Source organism: Dipodomys ordii, unplaced genomic scaffold (assembly GCF_000151885.1).
Source record: "Dipodomys ordii isolate 6190 unplaced genomic scaffold, Dord_2.0 Scaffold38, whole genome shotgun sequence".
NCBI lineage: Eukaryota > Metazoa > Chordata > Mammalia > Rodentia > Heteromyidae > Dipodomys > Dipodomys ordii.
The window spans coordinates 160,223-182,702 of NW_012267254.1; the positions used below are offsets into that span (position 1 = coordinate 160,223).

The 22,480-nt window shown below is 42.2% G+C and overlaps 1 protein-coding gene across 5 annotated transcripts in view; it reads left to right on the plus strand.

Annotated features, from left to right (window-relative positions):
* Positions 1 to 1,080: 1,080 nt before the first annotated feature.
* The window catches only part of Arhgef6 (Rac/Cdc42 guanine nucleotide exchange factor (GEF) 6), a 128,874-nt gene continuing 107,474 nt past the window's right edge, over positions 1,081 to 22,480 (plus strand). For 4 of the 5 annotated variants that reach the window (XM_013018136.1, XM_013018138.1, XM_013018139.1 and 1 more), the window contains exons 1-2: positions 1,081 to 1,319; positions 2,427 to 2,510. In XM_013018136.1, coding sequence (XP_012873590.1) covers positions 1,155 to 1,319; positions 2,427 to 2,510 — 249 coding nt within the window. In that variant the 5' untranslated portion in view covers positions 1,081 to 1,154. Of the gene's footprint in view, positions 1,320 to 2,426; positions 2,511 to 13,322; positions 13,393 to 22,480 lie in introns of those variants that run through there. The other variant, XM_013018141.1, reaches the window with a different exon arrangement.

Here is a 22,480-nt window from a genome sequence, read left to right on the forward strand (position 1 = left end):
AAGTATCTCAATAGTATGACTATTTTAACTGGTGCAGAAAACGTTTGAGAATTATAGAAATGTCTTGTCATAGACTAGTTTTATTCCAGAGCAGCATTTTAATTGCAAAATGTTTCTTGTTGGAGAAACACAAACCATCCAGTCTGTAGTGTAGACAGAGGACAAGTACTCTTTTGTTCCCAAGTAGTCTGTTTCCGAGTGTGTTTTACTCACTTTATGTGACTGTGTCTGAGCTTTTGCTTAGGGTACTGCAGCTGGATTGTGTAGTGGAACCAGGTCCAGAAAAAGAATTGCTAAAGAATGCAAGTAAACAGGATGTCAGATGTTATCCTTAGCCTATTTCCCTAAACATAGCTTTTTGGCTGCAAACTAAAATGCCATTCTCCTAGCTTCTGCTTATACACAATGATGGCTGACAGCAGGCACAGCCTTCATTTGCCTGGCACATTGTCACCATGCAACTCAATGTGTTTTGCAAGGAGTGATGGTGAAACATACATATCTCTCTGTCTAAAGACATCTGGCCATTTCTTGGGGGAATTATCACAGTCTACCTAAGTCTTTGAGCTCTCTTGTGCCAGCACAGTTCCCTGAGAAGCTCAGATCTGTCTAACCTAAGAGCCAATTGGCATCTTTTCCCTAACCGAAGCCAGATTATCACCGGGGCTAGACTATATTGACAGCAGTTTCCCAGACTGGCCCATGAGTGTCTCATTTCCAAGGTCCCCTGAAGTGCTGGCTCACCTTGTTTTCTTTTTCTCTCCTCCCTTCCCAGCATCCTCCTCACTTCCTTTCTTTATAGCTTTTTGCACTGTTTGGACTTTTGGGGTTTTGGGGTGTGTGTTTGTGTTCCTTTTTATTTTTTTTAATCCTCATAAATTTATTTTTGCAGGCTTTGAACATAAAAATCAATGTTATCCTGGAATTTTATGTCAATTTTCCCTGTGTGTACGTCTTTGATTAAGAAAAAAAAAACCCCACCTTGTGAGTGGGTGTCACTGTTGTTTAAGAAAAGTGGTTTTAAGCCTTTGCTCTGCAAGTATCAGAAGAGAACTCATAAAAAGGAAGAGAGCAGCAGATGCAATCACGGATGTGGCTTCATACTTGCAAGTGCCCCAGATAGTTGGTCCTGAGACAGTAGACTAGCCTCTGGAATGAATCCAGAAGAGCAAATCGTGACATGGCTGATATCTTTGGGAGTTTTGGATTCCCCCAAAAAGACCATCTGTGATCCGGAAGAGTTCTTGATGTCTTCACTGAAAAATGGGGTAGTGCTGTGTAAACTGCTCAACCGACTTCTGCCTGGCTCAGTGGAGAAGGTAAGGCTAATTTGGGGTTGTTTACCTCAGAGCAGCAATAATCAAACTCTTCAGATAGTTTTCTGTTACCCAAGTAATGGGAATCGTCTGCTTTAATATCTTTCTAAGAGTTGGACATTCTCACTGTGTTTGTAGGTTGAAAATATCAGAAAAATTAAACGCTATCCTTTAGTCACTGCCTTCTCCCCTAAATGCTACCACAATGTTGAACAGGAAAGCACCCGGATGACAAGTGTTCGGGGTCGTGGAGGTACTTGTTACATTTCTCCATGCACCACAGACATGCTTGGAACTTGAGGTGTATCTGAGTCTATATAACAGTTTGCCTAATAACTGATGCCGTTTTGTCTTAAAAAAATCTATTGAGGAAGGAACCAGTTAGGAACTAGAAGAAAGAATCCAAAATATCACATATGGTTTGGGAAGTGAGGGGGGGGGGAGAGGGAGAGATCAAAGCATATATAGGTGTTAAATGCAACATGCATTCAAAATGAAACTAAACTTAGTCTCAAAAAAATCGAAGATTTTTGATATTGGAAGCTCATCATCTCAACAATGGATAATTTTTAGAGTGGGTACTTTAGGTAAGGTTAAAGAGACAGTCCTACAATTATTTTCTTACACACAACAAGAAATGTGACTGTGAGTCTAGCACTTCTTGCCTTCTTATATTAGTTTCTATTTTTTAATTGATCAAGTAGATATACTTACAATTTCTTAAACCTGAGAAATGGATAAACGTGATCAAATGGAGCAAACAGCCAAAATGAAAAATAACATCAATAAATTATCACAGGGTGGGGAGAGGAAAGTAATAAATATTGCTTTTTTGCTTGAAAGCAAGAATCAAGCTAAAAAATAGTATCTGTCTTGTTCTCTGTAATTTGCTATCACCACATTTGGCTGAAGGTATGAGATGACATTTATAATAGCTTGGTGGCATTTGAAGCAAAAACCAACCGTTTAGACATTGACATCACTTCCTTCAGTGGTTATTTCTCTTCCTGGATTGACAGTACTTCCCTCTAGTTATGAGCAAATGGTGAGTTACAGTTTGCTCGAAATAGATTGACCATCTCCAAGTGACATTTGACTCTGCTTCTCTAGTACTGTCCGGAGCCCCAAACAGAAGCCAGCTGCCTCAGCAATATCAATGAATTCCTGAAAGGATGTGCGTCTCTGCAACTGGAGGTGAGCCTACTCAACTGGCTTGCTTTGCTCATCTTAAACTCTGGAAAATTAGAGTTAAGATGAAAGGTTCACAGTGGTGGGTTGTTTGTGTCTGTCATTTGTAGAAACCAATTCCAAAGAAAACAAAATCAAATCAGCATCCAAACATAGTGTCTTGGGGCTGGGAAGGTAGGTCAGTAGGAGAGTACTTGCCTTGTATATGAGGCCCTGGGTTTGATTCCTCAGTACCACATAAGCAGAAAAAGCTGGAAGTGGTGCTGTGGCTCAAGTAGTAGAGTGCTAGCCTTGAGTTGAAGAGCTGAGGGACAGCGCCCAGGCCCAGAGTTCAGGCCCCATGGCTGACAAAACACACACACACATACACACAAAACAAACATTGTGTCTTTTATTAGATGCCTGTGGCTCATGCCTTGTAATCTTAGTTATCCAAAAGGCTAAGATCTGGAGAATTGAGGTTCAGCCAGCCCAAAAAGTTGGGCTTGCAAAAGTTGGCAAGACTCCACTTCTAATTAACTAGCAGAAAAAGCTGGGCTGGAGGTATGGCTCAAGTGGTAGACTGCCACTTATGAGCAAAAAAGCTGAACTGGCGAGGCTCTGAGTTCACACACACACACATTTTTTTTTTTGCAAGGCTTGGGGTTTGAACTCAGGGCCTGGGCACTGTCTCTGAGCTGCTTTTTTTTTCTACTGTGTTACATCAGTTTTAATGGGAATAAAAGGCTAAAAACAGCATATTAGGGGTTTACATACTTGCCATGATGGCAAAGTGCTTGTAACTTGTATAAATAGTACACTAAAGAACATTCTACACTTCCTGGTGGTTAGAGCAATGCAACTTGTAATACATAAGAAACTTCCTATTCCCATTAAAGAAGGCATCAAAAACTAGTTTTGAGAAGATGAAAAGATGATTCTCTAACTCCTGGATGCCAGGAAGCAGAGTTTTTCAGAATCAGAAACAAAGCCTTAACTAAGAGCTCAAGGACCCACCCTTCAGGGGTCACATAGTTGGTTCTGTTGCCTTTAACTAATTAATCATTTAACACAATTTAGTTTTTGTCCCAAATTAAAACTAAGAACATATAACACCTTTGAAACTGTGCAAACACTCTGAGATCATTACTAAAATCTATACAGAGATTTGCTATTTGGTTAGTATAATCCATACTGATTACTTCGTCCAAAAAAAAAGCAAACACAAAAATCCCCAAAACTTTCTCAATCTTCTAGTCCCGTTTCCTCTTAGGATAGTCACCAAACAGGATTAGCTTGTCTTACATCTAGAACTTCTGTGGGAATCTTAGTTGTTGGAGGAGTGATTTGGAAAACTATAGGCTGGAAACTCATATCTGTTTCACTAAGCATGTATGGAGCTTTGTATCTTTATGAGAGGCTGACATGGACTACCCGTGCCAAGGAGAGAGCCTTTAAACAGCAGTTTGTGAACTATGTAACTGAAAAACTACAGATGATAGCTTCACCAGTGCAAACTGCAGCCACCAAGTACAGCAAGAAATGGCCACTACTTTTGCCCGCCTGTGCCAACAAGTTGATATTACCCAAAGACATCTGGAAGAACAAATTGCAAGATTATCCAAAGATATAGATCAGTAGGAAAAAATACAAAACAATTCAAAGTACTTAAGAAACAAAGCTGTTCAACTTGAAAATGAGCTGGAAAATTTTACTAAGCAGTTTCTACATTCATGCAATGAAGAATCTTAACAGAAGAAATTGTTTGGTGACTATCTGAGCTGCTTTTTGCTCAAGGCTAGCACTCTACCACTTGAGCCACCATGCCACTTCCAGTGTTTTCTGGTTATGTGCTGCTGAGGAATCAAACCCAGGGTTTCATGCATGCTAGGCAAGCACTCTATCACTAAGCCACGTTCCCAGTGCGCCCTCCTGCCCCCATTTTAAGTATAGCATCCCCTGAAAGCAGGCTTCAGGTGAAATTTTTTTTTTTTTTTTTGTCTGTTGGGCCTGAACTCTGGGCCTGGGTGCTGTCCCTCAGCTCTTCAGCTCAAGGCTAGCACTCTACCACTTGAGCCACAGTGCCACTTCCAGATTTTTCTGCTTATGTGGTACTGAGGAATCAAACCCAGGGCCTCATGCATGCAAGACAAGCACTCTCCCATTGAGCCACCTTCCCAGCCCCTGAAAAATCTTTTGTAGGTGTACTTCCCTAATAAGGAGAACCTAAAATGTGCCACTGGCTGCTGCAGAGGTTTACTGCAATCCCCTAAGTTGGGAAGAGAAGAAAGGCTATTGTCACTCTTTCCTATTAACACCTCTAAATAAAGGCCTTGAAAAGCTAACAGAAGTGTGCTAGCAGTAGTACTTTGAGCATGGACTCAGGCCTTAGATTTCTTGTGCTTGAATCCCAGTTTCTACTCACTAGTGACTTTGTGATGTTAGGTATGTCACTTAAATACACCTCTACGCCTTGATCTCTCTCCCCATCTGTAAAATAAGATTAATACCATCTCATAAGATTGCTATGCATTTAATTCCCATGCTTTTTTTCCCCCTTGTAAGTACTGAAGCTTGAACTCACTTCCTGGGCATGGTCCCTGACCTTTTTTGTTCAAGGCTAGCATTCCACCATTTGAGCCACAGTGCCACTTGTGGCTTTTTCTGAGTAGTTAAGAGTAGTTGGGGTTAAGGGTCTAGTGGACTTTCCTGCCTAGGCTGGCTTCAAACTGTGATCCTCAGATCTTAGCCTCCTAAGTAGTTAGGATTACGGGCATGAACCACTGGTGTCTGGCTTCTGGATTTTTTTTTTGGGGGGGGGTCCGGTCGTGGGGCCTGAACTCTGGGCCTGGGCGCTGTCCGTCAGCTCTTCAGCTCAAGGCTAGCGATCTATCACTTGAGCCACAGCACCACTTCCAGCTTTTTTCTTTTTGCTTGTGTGGTGCTGAGGAATCGAACCCAGGGCCTCATGCATTCAAAGCAAGCACTCTACCACTGAGTCACCTTCCCAGCCCCTGGCTTCTGGATTTTTAAAAATTAAGTATTTTAAAATTGTTATTATAAAGGTGATGTATAGAGGAGTTACCATTTTGTAAGTTAGGTAATGAGTACATTTTTTTTTTTTGGGGTCCGGTCATGGGGCCTGAACTCTGGGCCTGGGCGCTGTCCCTCAGCTCTTCAGCTCAAGTCTAGTGCTCTACCACTTGAGCCACAGCACCACTTACGGTTTTTTTTTGTTTTTGCTTATGTGGTGCTGAGGAATCGAACCCAGGGCCTCAGGCATGCAAGGCAAGCGCTCTACCACTGAGCCACCTTCCCAGCCCAGTACATTTCTTTTTGGATAATGTTACCCCTTCCTTTGCTCTCTTCTAGTTTTTCCCTCCTATCCCCATACTTCTGGTTTTCTGGTAGTTAATTGAAGATAAGAGTCACACAAACTTTTCCTGCACAGGTTGGTTTTGATCCAGGATCCTCAGATCTCAGCCTCCTGAATATCTAAGAGTACTGGTGCCTGGCTTGAATTCTCATATTTTAAGTCCTCAGAAGAATACCTAGAAATAGAAAATGTCCTTTTAATTCTAACTATTTATTACTACTACTAATAGTCACAGTAGGTTTGTCTCTTATAAACTTGGCTTCCTTCCCAGTTTTTCCTAAAGTTAGCCCTAGTATCAAGCTATACCTTATCCCAGGCTTCCTGATTGCCCAATTTGAGAGTGCTCTGTCTCTGTGTCCCTATGTATTTTTCAGGCTTTGGAGGTAGAATATGGCTTCAGACTATTTGATATCACTTAGAGAATGATGTCTATTATGGAACCTATTTTAGTATTTTCTTTAAAAGAATTCAAATAAAAACATAATGAAGTTGCCAGTGATTTCTGTGCTTGGAATCTGCCAGAAGGTATACTGAACTTTACAGTGCTAAGAATACTAGATGAAACAGAAGCAGCATCTGGGTTCTGGTATTGTTGAGGATTTTTCTGATAACTAAAGCTTACTCTGTTAAGCACAAATGTTGAAAATGTTTCTATCCACTTTGGATAGAAATTTTACTAAAAATGTTTTTTTTTATCGAGTTTGGGTAGAAATCTTACTGAAAAGTGTATCATGATTTTCTATCTTCTTAATAATATGCACTGAGCACATTTTCATCTCTCTGTGTCCCTATCCCTCTTTCTGTCTTTGTCTTTGACACCCTCTCCCTCTCTCTCCTTTTCCCTCCCTCCCTCCTTCTCTCTCTCTCTCTCTGCTATTTGGGCTGACCTAACATGATATGACCATTGGAGTAAGGCAGTATATGGCACTGTAGTTACTCACATGACTTCTTTTTTTTTTTTTTTGGGTCCGGTTGTGGGCCTGAACTCTGGGCCTGGGCGCTGTCCCTCAGCTCTTCAGCTCAAGGCTAGCGCTCTACCACTTGAGCCACAGCGCCACTTCGGCTTTTTTCTTTTTGCTTATGTGGTGCTGAGGAATCGAACCCAGGGCCTCTGGCATGCAAGGCAAGCGCTCTACCACTGAGCCACTTCCCAGCCCCTCATATGACTTCTTTATATTGATAGATATGAGTCTTAGCTTGGTCATTTACAGACTGTGTCACTGTGATAGTCACACAATGGCATGTCTATGATCCTGTTTCCATATCTGGATAATGGAGACTTTAACAACATCTACTGCAGGGGGTTGTTTTAAGGATCAAATAAAAGGATGCATCTAAAGCACTTGATAAATCACTGCATATAAATATATACACTAGCTGTTTACTGGTACATGATTACTAAGCTTTCATTGTACTGCTGTCTGAAAAATTATGCCTGTAAGGTATATATAGGAGCTAGAACCCTTAGTGAGGGCTCACTGAGGACTGCAGCTGAAAGCCGAAGTGGGGAACACTAAACAGGCAAGTGTGTTGAATATCCAGTGTCAAGTTTCCAGGTAGGTAGGAAACAGACCTAAGTACAAGTGTTGGAACCTTTCCTTAGAGGGTATCCTTCAGGCCCAAAGTGCTTAGCCAGTGCCTGGCACAGGCCAGGCCTGTTGACTCTATAAGACTCTAAATATGTGAAAAGCAAGAAAAGCAGATTGACTCCCGACAACACAGAGCACAGTAATTGATTGTCTAAGAAAGATTGCCAGTTTGACGTTGTGATCATGGTTCAAGTGGTAGAGCAATTTACCCAGCAAGTATGAAGGCCCTGACTGTAAATCCCAAGACCACATACAAAAAAGATCACCAGGTTAAAATGATCTGCTTAGAAATACAACAGAGCTGGGCACTGGTGGCTCACGCCTGTAACCCTAGCCATGCAGGAGGCTGAGATCTGAGGCTTGAAGTTCAAAGCCAGCCTAGGCAGGAAAGTCTGTGAGACTCTTATTTCCAATAAACCACTAGAAAACCAGAAGTGGCACTGTGGCTCAAGTGCCTTCAGCCTTGAGCTGAATAGCTCAGGGACAGTGCGCAGGCCAGAGTTCAAGCCCCATGATTGAACAAAAAATATTTTAATTGTGTGTGTATGAGTGCTGGTACTAAGGCATGAACTCAGGGCCTGTGCACTGCCCCTTAGCTTTGCTGTTCAAGGCTGGTGCTCTAGCACTTGAGCCAAAGATCTGCTTCTGCCTTTCTACTGGTTAACTGTAGGTAGGAGTCCCAACAAAGACTTTTGTGCCTGGACTGGCTTTGAACTATGATCTTCAGATCTCAGCTTCCTTAGTAGCTAGGATTATAGGCATGAATACCAGTGCCTTACAAAATAGTTAAATTTTGATGAAGTCAAATTCAACTATTTTTTGTTTTGTTGTTTATACTTTTGGTATTATCTAAGAACCCTTTTTCTAATCAAAAGTCATGAAGGCTTACTCCTGTTTTTTTTTTCTAACTGTGATCATTTGAGCTCTTACACTGGGGTCTTTGATCCATTTTGGATCAAATTATGTATATAGTAGGAGGTATGGGCTAAGGTAATTATTTTGTATGTGCACATATAGAGTTCTTAGCATCATTTAATGAAAAGACTTCCACTTGACTGATTAACTGTAGTGTGCACCTCTGTGTGTGTGGGGGCAGGGGGTACTGGGGCTTGAATTCAGGGTCTGAGCACTGTCCCTTAGCTTTTTTCATATAAGGCTGGTGCTCTACCATTTGAGCCATAACTCTGCTTCCAGAGTTTTGGTGGTTAGTTGGAGATAAGAGTCTCATGGGCTTTCCTGTCTTGGCTAACTTCAAACCATGATCCTTGGATCTCAGCCTCCTGATTAGGTAGGGTTCCAAACATGAGCTGCCAGTTCCCAGCATTAGTGTAGCTTAGTAGTAAGTTTTAAAATTCTGACGCTGTGAGCCCTCTAACTTATTCTTGGTTTTAAAGCCATATTGGCTCTTCTAGATCCCTTACATGTCCAGGTACATTTTAGCACAGACTTGACTTTTCATTAAAACAAAAAAAGCTAGCTCAGCTGAGATCTTAACAGGGGTTGTGTTCAATCTATAGGGGAATAATGCCATCTTAATAACATTGACTCTTTGACTCTATAAACATTGACTATCTTTCCATTGATTTATGTCTTCTTTAGTTTCATTCAGCCATGTGCTGTAGCTTTTAGTGCACAGATCTTATACCTTCTTGCTTCAAATTATTCCACAATCTCTTATTCTTGATGCTATTGCAGATGAAAGAGTTTACTTAATTTTGTATTTGTATTTTTCTTTTCAAGGGTATAAAATACAATTGATTAAAAATTATTAGTCTAGGGCTGGGAGAATGGCTCAAGTGGTAGATTGTCAGCTGAGAAAGCAAGCTGTGTGTGCAGAAGGCCTTGAGTTCAAACCTGAATAAAGCCAAAGTAAATAAACACATTCAAAATTATTAGTATATAATAGTTGTTCAAGGGGGTTCATTTTCCAGTTCCATACATACACCTAAGGTACCCTAATCACTCATCTCCTTCACACTCTTCCTTCCTTCTCTTCTTCTTAAAACCATGTCAGCAGGTTTCATTGTTCTATGTTCATACACTCTTACAAAGTTTTCGACTATATTCACCCTCCATTACCCTCTCTGTTTTCCCTCTTCATCCTGCTGGCATTAACCTCAGCAGAGCCTGTTTTACTTTACTATCAATCATGTTTTCATACTTCAGGATATAATAATTGTTCAAAAGGGTTAACTTCTCTTTCCCCATCCTTCATAATCCCATATTGTCCAATAGCTTTCAGTGAGTTTCCTTATGCTGTCTTCTTACATAGACATAGTATATTTTGATATTATTTACCTTCTATCATTGTTTCTTTTCTTTTCTTTTTTTTGGGGGCGAGGGGTCCAGTCGTGGGCCTGAACTCTGGGCCTGGGTGCTGTACCTCAGCTCTTCAGCTCAAGACTAGCACTCTACCACTTGAGCCACAGCGCCACTTCTGGTTTTCTGGTGGTTAATTAGAGATAATAGTCTTACAGACTTTCCTGCCCAGGCTGGCTTTGAACCATGATTCTCAGATCTCAGCCTCCTGAGTAGCTAGGATTCTTCCCTCAGACCTCCCAGTCATACAGCTACACTCATATTACCACATATGTATACATATCTAATATGTGCATATATCTACGCATAAGAAGTTGTGCAAATTTGCTGTTATTCTTTTTTTTCAGTTGACTATGGAAATTTATTGGAGAAGGGAAGATTTTTTTTTTGCCAGTTCTGGGGCTTGAACTCAGGGCCTAGGCACTGTCACTAAGCTTTGCTCAAGGCAAGCACTCTACCACTTGAGACACAGCATCACTTCTAGATTTTTCTGTTTATGTGCTACTGAGGAATTGAACCAAGGGCTTCATGCATGCTAGGCAAGCACTCTACCACTGAGCCACCTTCCTAGCCTGAACAAGGGGAGATTGATCTGATATTATAGGCTTCCACATCCCCTTGAATTTTGTCTCATATTCTTTTTCTTGCTATGATTCTTGAATCTTCTTTTGTTGTAGGAATGGAATTATTGTGTCAAATTTTGATAGATAATTTCAAAGTTTCCTACAAAAATGCTGTTCCAGATTTCAGTCCTGTCAATAGTGTATAAAATGTCTTGTTTCTCAGGTCCTTGGCAATATTATTATTTATCTTTAATGTTTGCTAAATATTAAATGGTACTCTTTTTAAAATTTTTATTTTATTGTAAAGATGCTGTACAGAGGGGTTACAGTTACATGAGTAAGGCAATGAGTACATTTCTTTTTACCCCTTCCCTTGTTGTTTTTCCACTATCCCTAACCTCCCCCTGGTATTTTTTTGGGGGGGTGGTCCGGTCAGGGGGCCTGAACTCTGGGCCTGGGCACTGTCTCTCAGCTCTTCAGCTCAAGGCTAGAGCTCTACCACTTGAGCCACAGCACCACTTCTGGTGTTTTTTCTTTTTGCTTAGGTGGTGCTGGGGAATCGAACCCAGGACCTCATGCATACAAGGCAAGCACTCTACCACTGCACTACCTTCCCAGCCCTCCCCTTGGTATCTTTTATGCTATGACTTACATATCATGATTCTTAATGAATTTGAATGTCCTCTCCTTTTTAACCTATTTCTTGTTTTCAAACTGTATCTTTCCTGTTTTCTTACAGAATGGAAAAGTAGAGAAAACATTATGTCCTCAAGTAAAAACTTCTGAGAATATATGGAACAGCCCTCATTTCTAGGTAGTGTCATTAATGTGACCAGGCAGTCTTGCTAGAGCATGAGTTCTAACAACTGTAGCTACTTTGGTGTGTGTTGCCTTTGGATTTAGTGGGAATCAGAGCCGCATGCAATTCTAGTCCATTGCTTGTGTCCTATGTTGTCCATTTCTGCCTGCATTGTTTTGGAAGCAGCCACCTGACTGGATCTGTGTCAGTTCTAGCTCTGGGGCTTTCTTCTCCTTTGCCACTGGTACTACCTTCCCATTGTCAGGGGGATCCTACTATCTCCTGTGTTGCTTCTGGGCCCAGGCAACTTTGTGAAAAGTTGTTTTGTTCATGAAGGGTTTCATTGAATGAATCTTGAGATTCAGCCTATCAGAGTTCCTTGTGTCTATCTGTCTCTCTTCCTCTTCTTCCTTCTTTCCTTCCTTCCAATACCAGCTGGTAGCAGTATAGTTTTTTTTTCCCTATGCCCCCACCCCCTCACTCCCTCCTGTCTCCCTGAGTCACTCCATCTGCCTTGTCACAGGAACAGCATGGGTGCACTCCTTAAAGTGAGTCCTGTGGGACAGACGATTTGCCATTTCCCAGGTGCTGCTCAGTAGGGAGGCATTCTGAAAGTAAGGCAGCTCTGCTGAGGATCATGACCCAAGGGTCAATTTCTCTTCTGGCCAGCTCCAGCTCTTGGAGAGTTGGCTTCCCTGGAACCCAGGCACAAAGGCTAAGTGACTAACTTTTCTCTAGACCTCCCTTCAAGCCCCATGGCTGCCTTTAGTGTTAAATCTGAGTCTTCAACCCTAGGCCTCAGTCAACTCATGTGTAAAATGGCAAGATTATAGTAGGGATTGTGTAATGTCTTGTGGTTCTCTGCAGTGCTTTTGATTGGCCTTTTCCCGTTAGTTTCTACTGGCGGAAGCTTTGCATATTTAGCTGTTCAATTTGACCAGTGGGTAGACTACAGAGGATTTTGATAAGTTGTTTTCTTCCCGTTGAGTCAATCTGACACCCCTAATGGAATTTCCAGGAGCTCATTAAATGCTATCGTGACTTTGGCCATTGTAGTCTTTTACTGACTGCATTGCATTTGTGTAAACACTGGACATTATAGGAGGTGGCAAATATCTCTCAGGAACCTTTTTATTCGCTCTCAGAGGCTATGTAATTAAGGAGCCTGTTGTAAGAGAACTCACGAAAGGGAAGGGAGGCATGTGAGGGGGGCTACCAGGTGCCTTTGTGCTTAGGTGCCACCTCCCCACCAGGCAGCTTGGGGGTGCTGAGTTGCTCGCCAAGATGGGAAGAGAAAATTGGCTACCACCGGCAAGAGCTCGTCTGTGTGTCTGGGTTTTGCGCCTGAGGCTTTGGCAGGCCAGGCGCCCATAGCCCTGGGCATGGGACTGAACTGGGCGGCAGCCACATGCGCAGTGTGGCTGCTGTCTCTCCACCGCAGCTTTTTGCTGCTGCCACGGATACCCTGGTTGTCGCTGCTGCTGCTGCTGCTGTTGCTGCTGCTGCTGCTGCTGCTTTGCTCTGCGCCGCTGTCACTTCCAGTTCCTACTTCTGTGATCCAGGTCCGGGTCACTGCTTCCCTGCTGTTGGCTGGGTCTCTCCAGGCCGTCCTCCCTCCCAGGCTGTGCCTCCAAGCGGGAGGAGGGCAGAGCAGGCGGCTTGAAAGGGGTCGGGAGGAGCCTCAGGGAGAGGCGCTCGGAGAGCCAGTCCCCCCTCCATTAGCTACCCCGCGTACCCACACTTGGCTCACTGCCAGTGCACGCAGCGGGGCGCACCTCCCGCACCCCCCAATTGGGTCCTCGAGGTCCTCCACCCTCTGCTTGATCCAGCTCCAGCAGAAAGAACTTGAGAGCAAGAATCTCTCTTTTAAAAAAAAAAAAGGAAGAAAAGAAGCGATTCCCTGGACTGGAGAGGTTGCCGGCGCGGCGCGGCGCGGCGCGGCGCGGCGCGGCACGGAGTTTGGAGACGGGCGCCCCCTCTTCGCTTGCGTCCAGGAGCAAAGTTGCAGCCGCCCCTCCCCGCTGGGGCGAGCCGAGCTCAGCTCTCCAGTTTCGCTCGGGTGACGGCTGTGCTCTGGGAAAGGGTCCCAGCTCTGGCTCAGGGGGGAGATCGGCTCCCGCAGCCTTGGCACAGGCTAGCTGGTCCGCTCTGGGCCCGGTGACACGGAAGGGCGAGCCGCTTCTTCCAGAAGCTGGTGGCAGCGGCGGCACGGCTGGAGGGAGCAATCAGCGGAGGACAGACAGGCGGGCAGCAGCTGAGCCAGGTGACCTGCCTGGGGGGCATGGGGTCAGGGGGAACGGGAACACTCGAGGGTCTGGGGTTGGGTGCCAAAAGACCCCCCACCCCACCTCCACCAGGGAAAAGCTCTCCTGCCTCCTCATTACCGCGATTCCCAGCCCCAGCCACGGGGTCCGTTCTCTGCTAGGGCCTCTGTGGTGCCCGGAGCTCCTGGGAACACGGAGGGGTGGGGATAGGGGTGGTGCAGAGGCCCAGGACGCCAAGCTAGGACATGCCAAACTTAGGGGTGAGTTGTCCACTTCTGGCTACAAGGTTTTCATCAGACCAGATTCTTTCTCCCAGAACCACAGCAAGACTTAACAGGACTATTTGTGGTATCAATACGATGCCTTGCCGAGCCAGACATCCATCCATTTGGGGATGTTTTACCCAGGTCTGTCGCAGAAATGATTTGTGGATGGAAAAGAACTGTACTTTACAAGGAGTTCCAAAGTGCTCTAGTTAATGTGGACTTTTCATTTTCCAGTCATTTAGGAACCCAACAGGTATTCTAGCTATTTTGTTTCTTAGCTCTACGGGAGAGAACCCTCAAGTTTATCTGTCTCTTCAAATACCTTCTATTTTTATTTCTGGCTTGCTAGTGTTTGGGGGAATGTAGTGGTGATTTGCATGATTTTTTTTCCCTTTTCTTCATGGGTAGAGGGAGTAAAAATATAATCAGGGGATTTTTTTCTATGCAAACAATGCATATTTTGATCAATAAAAGCTTCATATCAACAATAAAAATCCTTATAGAATAGGCTAATTTTGCTTACTGGTCTGTAAACTATTAAGAATATTTACAGACAAGGTTCTAAGGTCTGAAATGCTTTTCGTTATAACGTATTTGCCTGGAAAATATAGTTTGTCCTTGAACTTCCTGTCTTAATTTTGACATTGGCCATGGTAAGAGGATCTCCGATGACATCATTCACTTGGACTTCAGTGGAGGTATTCCCAAGGATTTCTCTTCAGCAAAGTATTATGGTACATGCCAGGCCATGCTGCAGTCCCTTCTTACATAAGCCAGCTTTGGGCTGTGTAGTCTCAGGGTATGCTCCAAGCAGTTCAAACAAAAGAGTGTCTGTGTCAGTTTCGGTGCAGTCTCAGTGCCCAGGGAGATGGTTGGAGTTTTGAACAAAGTAAATTTCCAGCTAGTATTCTCAACTTGCATTTCTTTGGTGCCTAAGTTTCTGAAGGCCTGTTTATCTTATCTCAAACTCACCGTGTACTTCTAAAGGATGCATTACTTTCCTCTGACCAAGAATGAAAAATTGAGTTAACTAAAGTTGTAAAGCTGACCAGTGGTAGAGTCAGAACACTCAACCTGGATTTCCTGCTTTCAGCCCAGATTTGGTGGCTTGTTTGTTTTCTCTAAAAATGTGGCAATCTTGTACAAAAGTGTTTCATTTGGTACATTTTCTGGCCACTAGGTCTTTTGAGCTATTAATTGGTTTGCAATTCATTTTTCCAACTCCCATTTTCATCTTGTCTTTTCTTGTACATGGCTGGTCCTGTTGTGAGGGGCGAGGACAAAAGCAAAGCTTTTCCATAGCCATCTGTGGTTTGCATTTACCAATATCTGCCTCTTTTCTACTCAGGAACAGCAGGTGTGCATAGTATGAGCAGCCAGGTCCCAGAAATTTCTGATATTCACTTGACCTCATTAGTTCCAGTATGATATCACTTCAGTCTTTAAACATTTATTCATTCATTTATTCATTCATTTATTCAGGAGGAGAAATCTCAGAGCATGGATTTTGTTCATTTGCCACAGTGTGTTTGTTCATCACTGTGCTTAGGAACCTACATGAAAAGGAGGAGGAGGTCTGGGAATATGGTTTACTAGTAGAGTGCTTTTCTAGCATGCATGAAGCCCTGGGTTCGATTCCTCAGTACCAAATAAACAGAAAAAAAGCTGGAAGTGGTGCTGTGGTTCACATGGGAGAGCACTATCCTTGAGCAAAAGAAAAGAAGCTCAGAGACAGTGCCCAAGCCCTGAGTTCAAGTCCCAGGACTGGCAAAAATAAAGAAATAAAAGGAGAAAGAGTTGAGTAGTTATAGTTTCTCCCATACTTAATATGTTCCAGGTACTGTAGTAGGTGCTTTAAGTCCACTACCTTCTTTCATCTCCACCATAATCACAATGTGGGGACTGAGGTTTAGCTCTGATCCTGATCAATGCCTCCCTCTTCCAGGGTGAAGCTGAGCCACGCTGTAATCAGTGATAGTTCTCACTCCAGAAAACATATCTTCTTTGTCAAAGGCCAGATTCTTGCTTCCCAGAAGCTATTGCTGAACCCAGTGCCTTGACTTTTCAATATAAGTAAACATTACAGCCCTCAAAGGTGCTGTTTTTTGGTTCTGGGCTTGAACTCAGGGCCTTAGGCTCTTTTTTGGCTTTCTTGTTCACAACCATTTTCCCACAGTGTTTTACTACTCGAGCCATGCATCCAGTCACACTTTTTCCTGGTTAATTGGAGATTAATTCTTGTGAACTTTTTTTTTTTGTTGGTCATGGGGCTTGAACTCTGGGCTAAGGTGCTGTCCCTGAGCTTTTCAGCTCAAGGCGAGCACTCTACCACTTGAGCCACAGCATCACTACTGGTTTTCTACTGGTTTATTGGAGATAAGAGTCTCATGGACTTTCCTGCCCTGGCTGGCTTTGAACCGTGATCCTCAGATCTCAGCCTCCTGAGTAGCTAGATTATAGGTGTGAGCCACTGGCGCCCGCCTCTTGTGAACTTTTTTTATGCCTAGGCTTGCTTTGACCTGTGTTCCTCCAGGTGTGTTTTTTGAGTAGCTAGAATTACAGGTATAAATTACTGTCTTTACTGGGCTGTTTTAAAAACACAGATGTCAAGGAGTCTTATCATCCAGAGATTCATAGTTAGTTGTTTTTAGTGAGGCCTAGTCATTGGTATATATATATATATATATATATTTTCTAGCTTTGTAGCATGCACTGAGGAAGTTGCACAAATAAATAGTAAATATTTAGTTTGATGAGTCTTCATAAACTGAATTTACCCATGTAACCTGTACACAGATGAAGAAACAACAGTAATAGCACCCAGAACCACCCTGTGTCTCTTCCCATTCACAACCATTTAATAGGGACACTGAAAACCTGACTTTTAAGCTAATGAATTCTTATTTTTTCAGTCTGAAGCAGAGACGTTATGAGAGTGGGATCATATGTACTTATTTTTACAAGGTTTCTTCCTCTCAGCATGATATTTGGACTAGTTATCCATGCCATTGCAAGTATTGGTAGTTTATTCTTTTTTTATTGCTAAGTGGTATTCCATTGTATGGATATAATATATTTTGTTGTTCTATTCATGAACTGACAAACATCTAGATTGTTTCCAGGTTTTGTTTTCCATGTTTTGGTTGTTATTAACAATGCTGCTTGAAATGTCCTATGGGTTTTCTGGAGATCATGCATGCACAGTTATGGGAAATTTATGTACAGCAGGGGAACTGCTAGGTTATTATGTAATAATAATATATACATATATATGTATATATTGAATAGGAGGGCAACTGCTAGGTTATAATGTAATATATATATATATATATATATATATATATTCAGTAGGAGGTATTCCTGGACAGTTTTCCAAAGTTGTTTAACCTAATGATGATTATGTTTTGAAAGTTCTGAAAGTGATTGTGACATGCATCCAGAATTGAGAACCATTCCCTGCCTTATCTAGATTTTAGCAGTATACTTCAAATATTGACTACCTGACTGAAAACCATTAAATAAAAAAACAGAGACTAGCTTTCTCTCTTCTGCATCAGGCAGCCGGATCAGGCATTTCCCCATAATCCTTTGCACCAAGGATACCCTGAATATTCATGCTTGCTATGGTTATCTGTCAGCATTTTTTTTTTTGGGTCTGGTCGTGGGGCCTGAACTCTGGGCCTGGGCGCTGTCCCTCAGCTCTTCAGCTCAAGGCTAGTGCTCTACCACTTGAGCCAGAGCTCCACTTTCGGCTTTTTTTTCTTTTTTTGCTTATGTGGTGCTGAGGAATCGAACCCAGGGCCTCGAGCATGCAAGGCAAACGCTCTACCACTGAGCCACCTTCCTAGCCCATCTGTCAGCATTTCTATCTGCTAGTTTGAGAACTTGTCAAAGATAGGAACCAAGTTTGGTCATCCTCAGAATTGTAGCACCTCAGTGTATAGTATAGTATAGTATAGCATAGCATAGCATAGAGCATTTCATATAATCAAGTATTCAGAAAATGCTTATTAAGTACATAATTAAATAAGTGATTGAGTAATCAGAGATCTGGGCTTAAAAGGTGGTGCTCCAAGCCCGAGGCATTGGTGGCTCATGCCTGTAAGCCTAGCTACTCAGGAGACTGAGATCTGAGGATCATGGTTCAAAGTCAGCCTGGGCAGGAATGTCTGTAAGACTCATCTCCAATAAGCCACTCAGAAAACCAGAAGTGGTGCTATGGCTCAAGTGGTAGAGTGCTAGCCTTGAGCTGAAGAGCTGAGGGACAGCACCCAGGCCCAGAGTTCAGGCCCCACGACCGGACCCCCCCCAAAAAAAAAAGAAAAAAGAAAAATAGTATGGCTAAGAGCTTCAACGCTGGACTTGGGCTGATCCATGTTGGTTACTTAACAGGTGGACTTCCTGGGAGGTAGTGGTAAGGAATACCACTTACAAGGTAAATCAACTCTGGAGTTAAATGAGAAAACCAAGTAAAGTACTTAACACAGTGCCTAGTGCCAAGTGAACTTGCAATAATAGCTAGTTCCCAATTAAACTTTCAATGGACTCCAGTATGCTGTTGCTTATAAATGGTATTGTATTCTCAAGGAAAAAAAGTTTACTTAGTTCAATTATGTTGAGATGATTCCATTTAGTAAGGGAGCCATTGCCTTCTAGAATGATTTCTTCTTGAAATCATAGCATTTTAAACAAACTTGGGTGCAAGGAAAGCTAAACTGTGGGGTTTCCAAGGCTTCTGAGGTTTTCCATTAGTTACACTGTGGATTTAGACAGGGATGAAACCTGACATTGGAAAATAACCATCCAGCCATCTTGTGTCTCCGTTCCATGCTCTATTTGGCAGAGACTGCTAGTTCTGGGGGGGAAAATGTAAAAAACAAACAAACAGATAAAGTCAATGGTAAAAACCCCACATAATTGTGAATCCTCAATGCACCTCTTTGGAAAGCAAAACAGAGCTGAATGTTTCGGGAATTATAGAGGAATTGTGATGTCAGGCTTGCCCCTGTGCTCAGGCTTAACTGCAAAAATTAATCCTTTCAGCACTGTGAGCATTGATCCCTCACTAATTGAAGTGCTTCCCCCCACCCATCTTGAAATTCTTAGTGCTTCTCATCATAGAAAATAATTTTAATGTAGGGTGGATTGAAATGTGTTTCACATTATTTATACGATCATATTTAATTTGTCCATTGCATTTAGGAGACTAACTAAAGGCAGTTTAAGGGTCAATGATGTAGTAGTCCAAAGATCTTGATGCAACACAGACTGGAATTTTAACTCTAGTTGTGACAATCTTCAGAGTTTCAAGAGCTGATTATTACAGGTCTTGTTTTTGTTATTGTTACTCTCTCTCTCTCTCTCTCTCTCTCTCTCTCTCAGTGCTCAGCAAGGGAAAAATTTTAACTGGCAAAAACATTTTGTATGTGGTTTCCTTTATAACAACCTAAGACTAGAAATATGTTTGGGAATCCAGTTGTAAAGAGGAACTGGGGAAGACAAAGCAACTGAATTCTTCAGAGACTATGAATTATTCAGCTGTTAACCACAGTAACTTCTTTAGCTACCATTTTGTGTTCTAATAATAGAAACAGTTTGGACAGATTCCTCTTGGAGTTGAAAAATCAGGAAAGCTTTTCAGTCTTTTCTACTCTACACATGAAGTAGAAGAATGTGAGAAAAGTAGAATTCTGGTTTCTCATGGATGAAATAGTTCAACTTTTATGTCTTTTAAAATGGACATATTTATTTGATCATTAAAACATCTTAATTGAAAGCATACTCCAGAGAAAGATGATTATTTTAAAATAAAAAAATCAATGAATGGTTATTTGTTGTTGTTGTTGTTGTGATGAAAAGAACATTTCCCATTGCACTCTGGAAATAAATAACAAACTTGTTGAATTGAGCAGACTGTGTGTGTGTGTGTGTGTGTGTGTGTGTGTGTGTGTGTGTGTATCAGCATCAATTGTCTCTATTAAAAACAGTATATGGGGCTGGGAATGTGGCTTAGTGGTAGAGTGCTTGCCTAGCATGCATATCCCCAGTACCACATACACAGAAAAAGCTGGAAGTGATGCAGTGGTTCAAGTGGTAGAGTGGTACCCTTGAGCAAAAGGAAGATCAGGGACAGTGCCCAGGCCCTGAGTTCAAGCCCCAGGACTGGCAAAAATCAAAGCAAAACAAAAAAGCCCAGTATATAATATTTATAAAGGAAACATATTGCTTGTGTTTTGGGTTTAATCTATTAAATAAATATGAAAAGGAGTGCATTTTATTAGACCATTTGATCAGTGGACTCTTCCTGGATAGAGATATAAATTGTCTTGTTTTCAATATAACTCACTCTAATTTGGCATTGATGTTGACTCTAATCCAAGCAATTTCTGAGGGCAACAAAGCACAAAGTGCCTCTATATTAAAACTATGCAAAGCCAGGCACTGGTGCTTCACACCTGTAATCCTAGCACTCCTGAGGCTGGGATTTGAAAATCATGGCTTGAAGCCAGTCCTGGCAGAAAAGCCTATGAGACTCTTAGCTTCAATTAACCAGCAAAAAGTTAGAAGTGAGGGTGTGGCTCAAGTGGTAGAGGACCAGCGTTGATAGAAAAAGGTAAGTGACTTCAAGCCCCATTACTGGCACAAATTAAAAAAAAACAACTATGCAATCTTTGGTCAATGATTTCTTCCTTTACCTCCATTCTAATTTGGTTGCATGGATCAGTGAGGCATCCTCAAGAATCTAAGGCGATGCCCCAGGAAAAGGTATGAACAGCAATTGGTGATGATAGTTGGGATTAGAAAAGTCAGAAAAGCTGGGCATGCCTTTTGAATTGCAAATAAAAGTGTAAAGGCATTTGTCAGTTTCTTTGCGTGTGTGTGTGTGTGTGTGTGTGTGTGTGTGTGTGTGTGTGTGTGTGTGTGCTGGTAGTGGAGATTGAACTCAGGGCCTGGAGTCTGTCCCTGAGCTTTTGTGTGCATGGCTAGCACTCTACTACTTGAGACACAGCGTTACTTCTGGCCTTTTTGGTGCTTTTGGAGATGTGAGTCTCATATATCTTTTCTGCCTAGGCTGTGATTCTCAGACCTCAGCCTCCTTGTCAGTTTCTTAAGGCCCTTGCCTCCCAAATTTATACACACACACACACACACACACACACACACACACACATATATACACATATTTATTTATTTATTTATTTTTGTCAGTCGTGGAACTTGAACTCTGGCACTGTCCCTCAGCTCTTCAGCTCAAGGCTAGCAGTCTACCACTTGAGCCACAGTGCCACTTCCAGCCTTTTCTGTTTATGTGGTGCCAAGGAATTGAACCTAGCACCTCATGCATGCGAGGCAAGCACTCTACCACTGAGCCACCTTCCCAACCTGTTTCCCAACTTTTTAGAGGGACTGAATGCCCACTCAAGCCATAAGAGTCTCCATCCCTGCATTTCAACATTGACATTGCTACTTCTGCTGTGAGCTGCAAGAAAGACTTAGGAGCCCAGGCTTCTGTGTGATTCACTGTGGGTCTTGTCAGGAACTGGCAGAGTGTATGGATGTTACCACACAGGGAGATGTGGTTCTCTCATGATCTTTCTAATGTGATGATGATGATGATGATAGAGTATATAGTTACACATCATTTCTATTTGACTTCTGGCAGAAGATTTACCTTCCTAATTAACTTCTGCTTAGACAAACAGAGTCAAATCCCACTTTTATACCTTCTCAGGGACTCGAATATTATTACAGAGATAAGACATGTCAATTGAGGGATTGAATAGGACAAGAGGGAAAAGAAGGAATTAAATTAAGGTGTGATGAAACACTGCAGTTCTCAAATAAGTGAGTAAAACCATTATTAAGAACTCATTTCACCCTAGACAATAATAAAGATATTTTCCTGCTCCTTGGAAGTGTGAACATTATTTTAAAAGGCAGCTTTAAAATAGTCAAGCACCTTACATGTTTTGTGTATGTGTGTCAGTCCTGGGGCTTGAACTCAAGGCCTGAGTACTGTCCCTGAGCTATTTTAGCTCAAGGGTAGTACTCTATCACTTGAGTCACAGCTCCACTTTCCAGATATTTTTTTGGTAGTTTAGTGGAGAGAAAAGTCTCACAGACTTTCCTTCCCTGGCTGACTTCAAACCACAATCTTCAGATCTCAGCCTCCTGAGAAACTAGGATTACAGGCATGAGCCATTGGTACCCAGCACTCCTCACATCATTTATGAAGAGACCTCTGTGCAGTGGGAATGAATACTAAGAAACATTTTGTATTACAGTTTACCTGTTCTTCATGGCTAGCTCTATAGCAAAATGAGGATATTTGCCAATATTTTTTTTAGAAATGTGTGTGAACAAAGAGAACATTATATTTTGCTAACAAAAGAAATTTTAGTAACTTTTTTGGGAAAAAGACTGTATATTCTCTGCTGCTTATTTGGAAATATATAATATGTTAGGAAAAATTATGTTTTTAGCTAGTCCCGGGGCTTGGACTCTAGGCTTGGGCTTTTTGTCTCTGAGCTTCTTTTGCTCAAGGGTAGAGCTCTACCACTTGAGCCACGGTGCCACTTCTGACTTTTGTTTTGCAATTAATTTTATTGGAGTCTCATGGACTTTCCTGCCTGGGCTGGCTTAGAACCACAATCCTCAGATCTCAGCCTTCTGACTAGCTAGGATTATAGGTGTGAGCCACCAGTGCCCAGTGGGAAATTTTTTTAATTGATTTTTTTTAACATCACCTTTAAGGAGAGACAGCAGAATTGAAAAGAGTAGTTTGAGGGTTGGTTCACCTGTGAGTGCCATTCATTTGCCA